Raw genomic sequence first — 13,283 nt, 5'->3', positions numbered from 1 at the left:
AGGGGAGGGAGTCCTCCGACGTCCCACTCTGCACCGCGGCGCGGCTCTCTCTATTTCCCTCCAACCGCCTCGCGCTCCGCCGCTATCCCGGCGGGCCGTGCGCCAGAGCGTTTCCGCTTCGCCTCTCTCTCGTCTCCGGCTCGGCAGCCGCGTAGAGGACGGTCGCCAGGTCGTTGGCAGGGGCGAGCGAGAGAGGCCTTAGGGCGGGTCAGGCTCCGTCTCTGTGGAAAGCGGGGGGCACTGGTGGGGGAGGAGGGTCCGCCCGGAGCTATCCCGGGGCGGGCGGGCGGGAGGGAGGGGAGCGCGGTGGCGGGAGGCCCCTTCTCCCCCCCCCCCCCGGTGTTTCTGTTTCCTTGGCTGCACCGCATACGTCTTGTCCCGCTGCACAAGCCCCTGCGGCCTCCGCCTCCCGCTTCCCTCGGGCGCGCCCCGCCCACCCCTGCGGGTAGGGAGCAGCCGGCTCCCCGTGCGCTGGCGGGCCTTGCACGCCGCTGGCTCGGCAGGGGGGGTCGAGTCAGTGGCCGAGTGGCGCTGAAGAGCCAGGCCTGTGGGAGGCCGGGCCCGGGAGATCGAGCTGGGTGCTCAGCCCTAATCAAGTGGGGGTGAGGTCCCTACCAGGAGGAGATGATTTAATGACTGAAAGCTGATCAGTGCTGGACAGGACCCAGAATACAGACCGTCCGTGCTCCAGAGAGCTTCGTGCTAGACTGGAGAGGTCGTGCTAATTTATTGGCTTCTCAGTGCTCCCATCACTGTAGTGTCTGAGCATTTTGGAAACGTGAATGAATTTTTGTTTGGGATGCTTCTGGTGGGTAGGGTACAAACACAGAGATTGTAACTTACTAAAGTTGCAGTCTGAGTCATAGTCAGACATAGAATCCATGTTTATTTTAATCCTAGATCAATGTTTCTAAATCAGTGGATTTTAGCTCTCCCCCCACGCCCCTGGGAAGTCCCAAAAGGCACAGGGGGGAGTGGTGTTGGAGAGCATTGAAAATTTTATAACAATAATGCAAAGACAAGCTAGCTCCTCCACTTCCCCATACACCGTTACTTTTCAAGGTCATGTATTTTGTCAGCCTCTTGTAACACACACAGATTATATAGTCATATTATAATTGATACTTTATTTACTCTTTTATAGTAAATGTAAGGAAGTCCTGACAACTTTTAATAAGGACTCACCACATGAAGAGGTTGAGAAATCTGGCCTGAACCAATGCCTTTAATTATACAGTATTTGGGATTCATTGGGAAGCGCTGAATAAGGTGTCTAGGATTTTTCTAAATGTATTGATCTTATTGATTTGTCAAGATATCTTCATCACATTCTCCTCAAAATGTTAAAGAAAACAAATTTGCCTACAGAATTGAAACCCCAAAACAGCAGCATCTTGGTAGTGCAAATAATTATTTTTAAGTGGTTTTAGTAACATGGGCAAAATATATTAAATACTCATCTTCACAATAATCATTGGCATTGTGTCTTGTTTGAATGCTTGTTCCACTGTCAATCAAAATCTAGTTTTTCTGTTGCTAGTAGGCCTTGTAATGACTCCATGCACAAAAGGCTAGGGTATATTTCACAACTATTGAAATAAGAATCTTAATTATTTGTAACTTCCCCTTCCAAGATTGCATCTGAAATCTCTTTCCTTCTTATCACCCCTTCTGCCCTGGTCTGTTGAAAGGTCATGAAAGCGTTGAGGGGGTTTGGGCAATTGTGATTTCTTCGGAGAAGAAGCCTGGAAAAAAACACATCGGTCTTCAAGTACATTGTTATATTCTAGTAGATGGAGAACAGCATTCTTCCAATTGTATCTATGAATTTGACATCTTTTAACTGGTAATTTTCTGTTTTTTCTCCCCTTAGAATGTTGGCGTCTAGGGCATTTAGCCTAATTGGCAAGCGTGCCATTTCCACCTCCATCTGCTTGAGAGGACATGGTAGGTAACTTGTTTAATTTTAAATATGACCGCAGAAGAAACTTAACATTTTAGGTGCCTCTTCTTAAATCACCCAGTATGAGCAGCTTTAAACTTTGTAAAAACAAGCGTTCTAAAGCCCAAGCTAATCACTGGTACAAATAGCAAAGACTGAAAGTCCTCTTAACAGGAGAAGCTGTTTTTTTAAATGAAGTGTTTGGAAGCACTTCACAAGAGGATCACAGAATTGCATTTAAAGAATTTTTGTAACAATGGCCATTAAAAATGCAATTTATCCTCTCTTAATGTTCTTATATGCTGAGCAATATGAAATTTCTCTAAAAACTTGAGTTAAAAGTACACTGAGATCTGTAATTGTTCTGAATTCAGACGTAGCTCTGCTATAATAGCAATTTCTATGAGAGCCAAATGTGGTTTGTTGGCAGCACACCGTTATTTGGGAATATTCTTTTTTTTTTTGGTTGGTAATTTGGTACTTTAAGGATATTATTTATTGACCCAGCACCCAGGCTGGGCATTTCAAACTCAAGTGTGTTTGGAGAGGATGGGACATTATGCAAATATCAAGCAGTGACTGTGAAAACAAGGCAGCAAAAACCAAATCAAGGAGCGGTGACGCACTCTGATTTAAAATTTATCTACACTAAGGACTTGTCTATACTGGCAACGTTAAAGTGCTGTCGCGGCAGCGCTTTAATGTGGCTTGTGTAGTTGCGGCAGAGCGCTGGGAGAGGCCACAGCGGTTTTTTCACAACCCTGAGCGAGAAAGTTGCAGCGCTGTAAAGTGCCAGTCTAGACAAGCCCTAAAAAAACTACATCAGCACAGCTGCACCTGAATTCTTCTGTCAACCTAGTGCTGTCTACACAGGGATTTAAATTGGCTTAGCAACATCAGGGATGTGGATTTTTCACACCCCTGACAGATCTAAAGTGACCTAATTTGCTAATGTAGACCAGGCTTTACTTGTCCAGTAGCTGATGATGTGTGCCATCACCAGTAGATGGCATCACAGAACTACAATAGCCTTAGAGCGATATTGGATTAATAGAACCTAGACAGGGTAATCTTATGAAATTGTATAGGAAAATATAACTTGAGTGCTTTCTAAATATTTAAAGGAAGATTGTCAACTTTAAATAGAGTAAAATTTTGGGAGGGAAAAAATAGTTGAAATTAGTTTCAGGTATTACAAGTTCCTTTGAGACCCTTTGCCAATTTTTGTAGTCTGAAAATATTTACTAATGGGTATTTAAAAAAATAAATAAATCTCTCCTTTGATGCTGTGATACACACACAGTACACAAATTGGATAAAGAATTACTCTTTTAATCTTTAAATTATAGTAATCTTACGTGTTTCTTATAACAACAGTAGTTGAAAAAAAATCAGACAGAAGCATTTCTCCCCTTTAAAACTTCTTACTTGGCTTTTTTTTTTTTTTTTTTTAAAAAACCATAGAAGTTCAGGTATGCTCTCTTGGTACTTTTGGATTCTGCACATGTGTACATTTGACTCTCTTATCTCTTAAGCAGGTGTTGCGAAAGTGGAAGACTTCAGTCTTCCAGGTTACACTGATCGTCGTGACATTCCTCTTCCTCAACTGGAATACGTAAGGAATCTATCTGCTGAGCAGAAAGCCCTGAAAGAAAAGGAAAAGGCATCATGGAGTGCCCTCTCTACTGATGAGAAGGTTGGATGTAGGTACTCGGGGCACTGGAAAAATAAAATACAACCCTACTGCTGAGGATGATGTAATCTGTTCTGTTGTGCATACAGTATTGATGGACATCTCTCAGGAAACAGATGAACAAAGAAGGAAACCTCCAGCTCTCTAGTCTTAAGACCTGATCCTGGAAATGGATCTGTGTGGGTGGAGACTCTTGGGTCAGTTTGGAGTCCCATTGAAGTAATTGGAACTCCTCTGTTGGCAAAAGCCCTCTTCTCCCCTCTCTTCCCCCCCTCCCCAAATCTGATTGCAGTATCAGTGATCTATTATAGCAATCTGAGTCCTGATTGTCTCAAAGGCTTGCCTTTTTTAACTCCCCGTGGTACACACTGATGCCTTAAACTCATTGTTAAAGGCCCTATGGTAGTTTGTATAAAGCTAACTCTGTTAGCAAATAGTGATGTAGATGCTGTGTCTTGGGGTTACTTGAATCACCCTGCAAGTTCTCTCCTTCACTTTGGGGTGTCCCAACTGATAGCTGTTCTTAAGAACGGCAAAGTAAATGCTCATTTTTGATTCCCAACTTAAGCTGTAATGAGTTTAGGCTGTATGCTATGGTCAAGGACCTCAAGCTGTGCATGTTGCCCTACTGCTTACTCTGGTTTTCTGAGAATCCTCCTGCTCTCCTTAGAGCTTTAGAAGCTTCTGCTTCTTCCCCTGTCCTCCTCCTTTCTACTTTACACCCATTTTTCAGCTACCATCTGTATGTCCGAATCCTTCAGGTGGAGGGGTCACTGCTGAGCAGTCAAAGGCACTTTTTAACTCCTGCAGGCTTAAGTTGCTGGCTGAAGGAGAGGGAAGCTGGTGAAACCCAGGTTTCACACTGGGTAGTGGAGAACATTTAACACCTCCCAACTCCCCTGCTTATGTAATTAGAAAAGCTGAGTTTGATTATATGATTCTTTATTCTGTGATGGGGAAACAGCTGGGAATATAATTTGTTTTCGCTTGTTGCTAACAGCAGCTGATATTAATTGCAAAGTATACTGCACAGAACGGAAATATTTGCGTACTTTTAGTCTGTGATTAATAAAGTATTAAACCTTAACATTATTGGCTAAAGCTCAGACTTAGACACACAGTCATCTAGAGTTGCAGGTGAAACTGTATCTTTATACCAGTCTGTTGTGTTGAGGTATCTAGTGAGGGTTCCCAACATCTTGGGATCTATGTACAATGTGTACTGTCCTATCCTCTTTGCCAGTGGCATGAGTCTTACGCCACTTCACCATTGTAAGGTGTAATATGTTTGTCTTTCTGAAGCTTCTCTACATATAATAAATTATATTTTTCAAGATACCTTAAACATGGATGAAACTAAGACTCTTTAGCAGAGTAGAAATAGCCTTTTAAAAAACCTCAAATGCAATTCAGCCCCCAGAGTAGCTGCAAGACAATTCCTGTTAAAACAGAAGAACTATGCATGGAGTCAGGAGATGTGGATTTTATTCCTGATAGTGTCACTCACTCTGTGACCTTGGGTAAGATCATACAATCACTACAGTGCCTTGACTTTCCCATGTACAAGTGAAGCTGAAAATAGTGTCTGAACTCAGAGGTGTGATGAAGCTTAATGTGTGTAGAGTGCCATGAGATCTTTGTGTGGAAGATGGTCTAGAACTGAAAAGCTGTTATAACTTCTGTGCAATCTAGAACTGCTCTATAAATTAGTGTCCTCTCTCTATATATACCCTATGCATGCACAGGGATTTCAGCCACTTCTGTGCCAAGCTGAGTGATTCATACTGTTTGTTTGAAAAGGGGGATTAAAATAGATATGGCACAGCTGAATTCCACTATCTGTAAACTTGTGGAGAAAATAAGCGATTAAAAAATATTCCAAAAACCTAATAGACTCAAACAAATGTACTGTAGTTTCTGTAAGATGTATGTTCAGTCTCAGGAGCCATGTGCTAGTTGTTAAAACTCAGGGGAGAAGTCTTTTGTGCAGCTTACAAATAATGCAGTAAAAAAGATTGATGCTCTCTCCTTTTCAGTGTATCGTATCAAATTCTGTGAGACCTTCGCTGAAATGAATAGGGGATCAAATGAGTGGAAGACTGTTAGTGGTGGTGTGCTCTTCTTCCTTGGCTTCACTGCCTTAATTGTCATTTGGCAAAGACTGTATGGTAAGTAAACAACATGTTCTGAATTCTTACACACTAGCTCATACCTATTTTCAATTTAAAAATTTTTTTCCTACCGTAAACTGTGCTTAGAACTCCAAATCTTGCATGATGCTGATAGACACTGATTCAGGAAATGCTGAAACCTTAAGCCATACTGGTTTCTACAAGGTTCTTTCCTATCCGCTTTAAGCAGGTAACTAACTTAACCATCCAGGAATCTTAATCAGATGTGTTTGGGGAAATCGTATTAGTGTACCAGTGATCACACAGCTTCCCCTTCCTCCTTCAAAACACAGTCCGCACGTGGTAGAATCAAAACTCATCCCCTTCTGAGAGTTTGGCTTTATTTACAAGAAAACTAAGAACCATAAAGCAGACTCCAGCCCAAGCCTTCTCAGCATGCTTGGCTGCTCCTAGGGTTCCTCTAACCCTCAGAACTGCCCAGCTCAGATCCTTTCTCTCAAAGATAGCCACTCTTGCTCTCCATCACAGAGAGCAGTTAACTGAACCACCCACAACAGTGAGTTGGCAGGACTCCTCTTGCATCTCCCTGCTGTCCTGACATCTGGCTAACAAGGTGAAGTACAGGAGAAGGTTGCCCGTTCTTACAGCATCCGCGCCAATCAACAAATCAGTAACTGGACATTTAGAATTCATGCAGGAAACTAAATAGATTTTATGGGACTTATTCACTGGGTGGGTATTTTAGTGTGCATTATCAGCTTTGAGTTGATAAAAGTGCATTTTTCATGAGATCAAATAGATGGCATTGAACATCGTTGTGTCACAATAAAATCCCAACTGAATTTTGAATTTCAGTTTATGGTCCTGTTCCTCACACCTTCTCTGAGGAATGGGTGGCTATGCAGACCAAGAGAATGCTGGACATGAGAGTTAACCCAGTCGAGGGCTTCTCGGCCAAATGGGACTACGACAAGAACGAATGGAAGAAGTAAAATCACTCCTGGGATCACTGGACCTGCTGTCCACTTGAATTTTAAATGATTCCATTACCTACATGTGACCTCACTGCTTATGTACTGGAACAAACTCCATTTAAATGATAATAAATGTCTGGTTTACTTGAAAGTTTCTTGTATTGATCTTAAATGCTTTCAGTTGTGTAGGCTGTAATGATTAGTACAATTTTCTAAGGGGCAAAGTCTTTCTAAGTACTACTGAATTGTCGTGGATTGATGGCACAGCATTACAGGTTCAGTAAAAGGGAATGATACACCCGTGTGCCCAGTTATTTTTAATTTAGGGGGTCTTATTTTATCAGAGAATAACTCCAAAATTAAAAATGCAGTTTAAAAAGCTCCAGTACATGACCTCACCCTCACTTATTTTACCGAAATAGTGATGTTTCATGCCGCTGTGTACCAAGTGCTTTTATCTAAGCCATTGGCCCTGGAAATCCCAATATTAAGTGGTGGTTTAGCTTTCATTAGCACAAAGCATTTGGAATTCTTGTGGCAAGGGTTTAACAGAAACAGTCTGAAGAAAATGTATCTAAAGTGTTTCTGTTGCACAGCCAGAAATCATTCTGGCTACATAAAGATCTGAACTGCATTCGGTACAAGCAGATCACAGCTTCCAGGAAAGCTGCTGTGGGCTATCTTCGTCCACAGATAGAATTTCAGAGTGCAGAACACAGTAGCTTGACAGATTTCAATCTAACTCCATTTCCCCCCGCCCCCTTTTTTTTTTTTTAAAAGGAAACTTGGCTAAGAATTTTCATTGTCTACCTTCTGACCTCCGTTTTCAGTCTGACCCATCGTCAGTTCCACACTTATACTGTCATTTTTGGAGGGCAGGGGAAGTTTATAATAAAGTGGGATAAGGAGAGGCCTCTAGCTCATCTGTGCTTGGGCCTGGACTATTTTGTTTTTTAAATGCAAATTAACAAAACTTACTTGAGGGAGAAGAGAAATATCCAAGATGTGTCAGTGACTATATTTCAGTATACACATTTTAATATTTACAGTCAGCCTCTCATCCCAGAGGGTGACCGTGTAGATGGATTGCTTCTTCATCTCTGAAAGAACATCAGCAGCACTAAAGTTTTTAGAAATGAGTAATACCTTCTCCAACAGGAATGAGCTGTTTACCTAAAATCCCTTTGTATTTACCTAAACTTGGTCTGAACTCATTCCAAGGTCATACCCTTTCTCTTGCAGCAATGGCATAATGTGTGAAGCAATTTAGATGTAAAAACAATGTGTCCAGCTGGGCAGGGGGAAGTGCTTCAATACTATGGTGACTGGTGCTAAACAAATCCTAAGGTAGCTAATCAGTGCCCCATAACACATCACGATGTCAATGGCATGGTGGAGTGAGCCACCTCTGGCGTCACTTTCTACATCCTGTAGCTGCTGGATTTTCCCTAGGGAGACCCCTATCTAACAGTGACCTGTGCCATAAAATTCCTGTGGGCAAGTCTTCGGGCCAAAATGTTTAAAAGTGGTCTCGGTTTGTGCACGTTAAAAAATCCCACTCAAGCATGGTACCCAAAAATTAAAGTGTTTTACAGTAACTTTCTTTGTCAGTTTCCCTGCCTGCAAACTAGGAGACAATGCTTCCTCTTTGCAGGGGGGTGTCCTGATTCTAAAGCCAGTCACACGTTTGGCATTCCTGTGCTGGGGTGAGGATGGTCAGAGAGAAAGGTATACATCAAATAATTCCTGGTCCCTTCCTTGTGCATATCCGATGTCTACTGTACCAGAGGTCAATCTTTGTTTCAGGAAATGAACTTTTCAACGTGCATTTAATATAACAGTTACGGGGAGATTTTCAAAGGCAGGCAGATGCCCCACTCCCATTGACTTTCAAGGGAAGTTACTCTGAAACCTGTCAAGGGAAGTTGTGTACCAGACTCATCTTTGAGCATTTTGAAATGTCTCCATCTATGTACACCGGGCTACCACAAACTACTGGAATGTATATCACAGAGGTGAGTATCATATGGTCAGTTTAGCAGATTCACCATGTTAGTTGGTGCAAAATTCTGTTGCTCCTGACTCTCAGCCTGGAAGAGAATAACAGTGAAATTCAAAGGACCTGTCAGTATCCTGTGAACCAATGTTGGTGCCTTTTGTGGGTCATGTCAATTCGATACACTTTTTTTTATTTTTCAGCCTAAATAGGGGCATTGTCATACTCTTCCCCCGCCGCCCCCCCCCCCCCAATCTGTTTTGGGAATTAGAATTAGGTCGCTACCATTTGATTGTTTCCAGAGAATCTGATTGACTTGGAAGATAATGATTTAGGGGATAATGCGGACATTCCATCCAATGCTGGAGTGTAGATATCTGATTGCCCGGTTTTAACCACTATGCTGAACTGCTGCTGCTTTGTTTTTCTCAGTGCTAAGGGCCTCTGTTGTGTGCTACTGACGCTTTCACAGTGAAAAGTAATTTTGTGCCTCTTCAGAAGAGTTTGTTTCGGCTTCCTTGGAGGGGTTGATTGGTCTAACACCTCCCTTCTCCCTCAGGGTTCAGAGAGTTAGTGTTAGCAGCCGTGTTAGTCTGTATTCGCAAAAAGAACAGGAGGACTTGTGGCCCCTTAGAGACTGACCAATTTATTTGAGCATAAGCTTTCATGAGCTACATTTACTTGAACATCTCTTTCCCCTCTTCCCCCCTCATTGCAAAAAAAAATCATTTAAATACCATGGGCCAAATTCAGACTGTATTTCTTTGTAAATCTGGAGTAATTCCACAGGTGAGAGAGACATGCTTTGGAGCTTACAGGGAGCTCTTCAGGTCTGGGAAATACAAGGTGAAACAGATTGTTTAGCAGCAGTTAACATATTTCAAGGGATTATTCACGGTGAAGTGGCCTATTAACACCCCTCCATCATAGGGAGGAAAGGAAGAGGGGAGGGCTGTTAGTTACAGTAACCCAGCGCAAGGGGTTAATTCTCTAGTTATAACCCTGATAGTTGTAAGAAGCCATAAATCCAGGGTCTCACTTCTGTCCATGATTTTTAGTGTCTAGCAAAGTTACGGATTTAAGCTTCCAGGCTCATCTTTTGAAGCTGTGCCGTTTCCCTTTGCGGAGGTGGACTGACAGGTCAGAGATAGGGATCGCTTTGTGAAAAGTGTTCGCCCAGGTGGGGGGTGGTGGTCTGGTCTTCTATCATTTCCCTGCGTGAGTTCATTCGTGAGCGTGCACCGCATGCATAGGAGCCATGGATCTTGAAAGGGGCGTTGATCATGGTGGCAGTGGAGATTTGTCTGACAATAGCTTAAGTGAGAAGAGAACCCAGCCCTAAAAAAGGAGAGAAATGAATTGGTTCGGTAGGAGGTATAGTCCAGACAGCACCTTAGCAGAATGTTGCCCACCAGGTGAGCTCAGTTTTGCCAGGAAGCACTTGGGAGAGCAGTGAACAGATGTCTGGAGCAGATGGTGAGGGGAAGGTAGTGGGGGGAGGGAGATTTAAACTGTCTGTCAGGTGAAAGGGACAGAATGCAGCAGCCCTGGGGATAATAGCCAACTGCAGGCGGGTAGGTGTCCTGCTGAATGCCCTGGAAATCTGCATCAGCATAGGGATTGCTTGCTGCTGCTTTGGCCCGGCACTGGCACAGACAGTGTCTCACTAAAATATTTAAATCCTCTTCCTGTGCTACATTTCTGCACCACTACCGAGCTTCTGAGCACCTTCCTTTGCTGCAGCAGCTGCTGCAGTGAGATCCAGGACTGGACTGGCAAAGGAGAGGGGAAAGGCACCGTACTGTGATGAGTGAATGACTAACTCCAAAAGCTTCCCCAGAGCCGGTGTGCGTGCGAGAGTCTCCAGAGGGACAGGGAATCCGGAAGAGAAACTGGAGCCACACACATCCTGGGAACCTTCCTTCGTCCAACTCTGCCCTGCACTGGCTGTAGTGCTCAGTGCTCCCTCGTCCCACTGAGACCTAGGCAGAGCTGCTGCAGCTGGCAGGTGAGCTGAATTTGCTAGCGCTTTGTAAACTCCTACCTAGTGCATGCAACCCGCTCTCTCCTCTTGGCAGCTGCCCACACAGCTTTGGTTTGTCCTTTTTGGAGGAGGCAGATCTCACTGTCCTGATTTGTTTCTTTGCAGGGAGTCCTGGTTACTGAGAGGGAACCTGTGCCCTTTGCCTGGGGAAAGCGCTGTCATGGGGACTGGAATGAGCAAGGTACATTCACCTCAACACTGCAGCTGTTACATTTGAGGCAATAACCCTGATGCTTATGAAGAACCTTTTACTCCTGTCCACTAGCCAGTAAGGAAAGAGGGGATGCCCTAAATGTGATCTGATAAGTCTTTCCCTTCTATGCCCTGTATGATTCTTACAGCTTAAAGAAAAGGAGTACCTGTGGCACCTTAGAGACTAACCAATTTATTTGAGCATAAGCTTTCGTGAGCTACAGCTCACTTCATCGGATGCATACTGTGGAAAATACAGAAGATGTTTTTATACACACAAACAATGAAAAAATGGGTGTTTATCACTACAAAAGGTTTTCTCTCCCCCGACTCCACTCTCCTGCTGGTAATATTAGAAGAAATAGAAGAAATTAGGAGAGAAAACCTTTTGTAGTGATAAACACCCATTTTTTCATTGTTTGTGTGTATAAAAACATCTTCTGTATTTTCCACAGTATGCATCCGATGAAGTGAGCTGTAGCTCACGAAAGCTTATGCTCAAATAAATTGGTTAGTCTCTAAGGTGCCACAGGTACTCCTTTTCTTTTTGCGAATACAGACTAACACGGCTGTTACTCTGAAATCTCACAGCTTAGAGGCTTACTGTAGTTTTCCCTGGGAAAAGAAAAGAGATTTTTAAAACAAGCAATGATTCTTGGATTGCTTATACCTAGATAGTAAACTCCTTGGGGTAAGGACTGTCTTTTTGCTCTGTGTTTGTACAGCATCTTGCAGAATGGAGTCCTGATCCAGGACTGGAGCTCCTAGGTGTTACCACAATACAAATAAATAATTTCCTGGAAGGGAATGATAAAACCATTAGGAAAAAACATTAAAGTTAGACTCGGTCTGGACCTTCATTTCTTGTTCTTGGGGTAATAAGAACTCCACACCATTAGCATCTTTAAAGCCAGTACTCACCAATCCGGTGAGCCTATTAAACCCTAATTCACTATTGTGCCCATGTGAGAGGGAGTGAGGTTGTATTTTCCCCATTTTTTAGCCAGTTATATATATTTTTGGTCTGTTGCTGTCACCTGGATACGATTCATTGGGAGAGAAAGAAGATTTTGATGGGGTGTTTGTTACTCTAGTGCAGGCAGTGGAAGGATCGATTACTGTTCATGTCCCTAAATAACTGGGAGAGGCATGACTTATCTAATTTAAAATTAGATCCTGGAACTAACATAGAGACACCGGATCAGCACAGACTCTTGCCACCCTGTTCTCATGCTGCTGCATCGTAGTATAACACCAGTTTCACAAACAGGATGGCTGGCATCCCTGCAAGAAAGGTGGGGGCTTTTGTTTTATGAGAACTTCTCTAAAGACAGCCTGGATTTAAAAGTTGTCACTCGTCTGACAAACTGTGGCCCTGGTCCTGCAATAAGAGCTCTGCAGGGGATACCCTTTCAGGATTGGGGCTTATGTCTTATGGCTCCAAATGCAAACCTCAGAACTGAAAACTCGAGGGAAGATCAGAGCTGAGTATCTGGGGACTTGCTACCCTGGCAGATCCAGCGCTCTGCTAACAGCACTTTTATCTCCCCGGGGGAGCGGGGTAGGTAGGTGCAAAAAGAACGAGGAGGACTTGTGGCACCTTAGAGACTAACAAATTTATTTGAGCATAAGCTTTCGTGGGCTAAAACCTACTTCATCGGATGGATGCAGTGGAAAATACATATATACACAGAGAACATGAAACAATGGGTGTTGCCATACACACTATAACAAGAGTGATCAATTAAGGTGAGCTATTACCAGCAGGAGAGAAAAATGTGTTATCCATGGGGCATCAACACTAATACAGAACTCAGATTTCTAATTCAGAGCCATTTTTAGGTCCTCTACTCCTCTTTTGAGAGCTCAGTAACTCCATACAGCCATCAGAATCAAATAATACATATTTTTACACATTTTGGGGACCTATTCCACTGTTAATTCTTGTGGTGTTCAAAGTGGATTAATTATTAGGAATAATTTTTTCCCCCTTTTGTGAGATTTTTCTACCCTAAGGTGTGTTGTGGCCTTACCTACTGCTGACTGGGTTTATTATACATAATGATTGGACTTTTATGGGGATAATATAGCTGTACTTTGTCATTGTTACAATAACTTCAGTAGTCCTAAGTAAAAAATACATCTGAACTGTTCTTTCTGTGTCAAAAGAAGACACTGAGGTGTAGCGGATTGAGGTATAGGTAACATGTATGTTGCAGGGCAAATCTCGGGGGAAGGGATATGTTTCCGGGGTAGGTAGTGGCTCTGCAGCGGTGACTAAGCCAGATGACAAGGCGAAAGCATGGCTTC

The 13,283-nt window shown here is 43.2% G+C and overlaps 2 protein-coding genes across 10 annotated transcripts in view; both read left to right on the top strand.

Moving 5' to 3' along the window:
* The first annotated feature begins 63 nt into the window (after nt 1–63).
* On the top strand, nt 64–6,892 carry COX4I1 (cytochrome c oxidase subunit 4I1). 9 transcript variants are annotated; one of them, XM_073308122.1, is made up of 6 exons: nt 74–169; nt 1,145–1,269; nt 1,874–1,947; nt 3,478–3,645; nt 5,672–5,803; nt 6,623–6,892. In XM_073308122.1, the coding sequence occupies exons 3-6, from the start codon at nt 1,875–1,877 to the stop codon at nt 6,757–6,759; spliced, it is 510 nt and encodes a 169-aa protein (XP_073164223.1). In that variant the 5' UTR covers nt 74–169; nt 1,145–1,269; nt 1,874; the 3' UTR covers nt 6,760–6,892. The 9 variants fall into 9 exon arrangements, with proteins under 9 accessions (XP_073164228.1, XP_073164224.1, XP_073164223.1 ...); XM_073308121.1 differs by having other exon boundaries at nt 81–207; XM_073308126.1 differs by having other exon boundaries at nt 82–207; nt 3,481–3,645.
* Nucleotides 6,893–6,985: 93 nt separating this feature from the next.
* Nucleotides 6,986–13,283, top strand: part of IRF8 (interferon regulatory factor 8) — a 73,396-nt gene continuing 67,098 nt past the window's right edge. Inside the window, exons 1-2 of the mRNA XM_073308428.1 lie at nt 6,986–10,745; nt 10,887–10,962. Coding sequence (XP_073164529.1) covers nt 10,942–10,962 — 21 coding nt within the window. The 5' untranslated portion in view covers nt 6,986–10,745; nt 10,887–10,941. The remainder of the gene's footprint in view (nt 10,746–10,886; nt 10,963–13,283) is intronic.

The sequence above is a fragment of the Lepidochelys kempii genome, chromosome 12 (genome assembly GCF_965140265.1).
Source record: "Lepidochelys kempii isolate rLepKem1 chromosome 12, rLepKem1.hap2, whole genome shotgun sequence".
In the NCBI taxonomy this organism is placed as follows: Eukaryota; Metazoa; Chordata; order Testudines; family Cheloniidae; genus Lepidochelys; species Lepidochelys kempii.
Note: the sequence above shows the minus strand (reverse complement) of the source record. Positions and strands in the feature narration are given on the sequence as shown.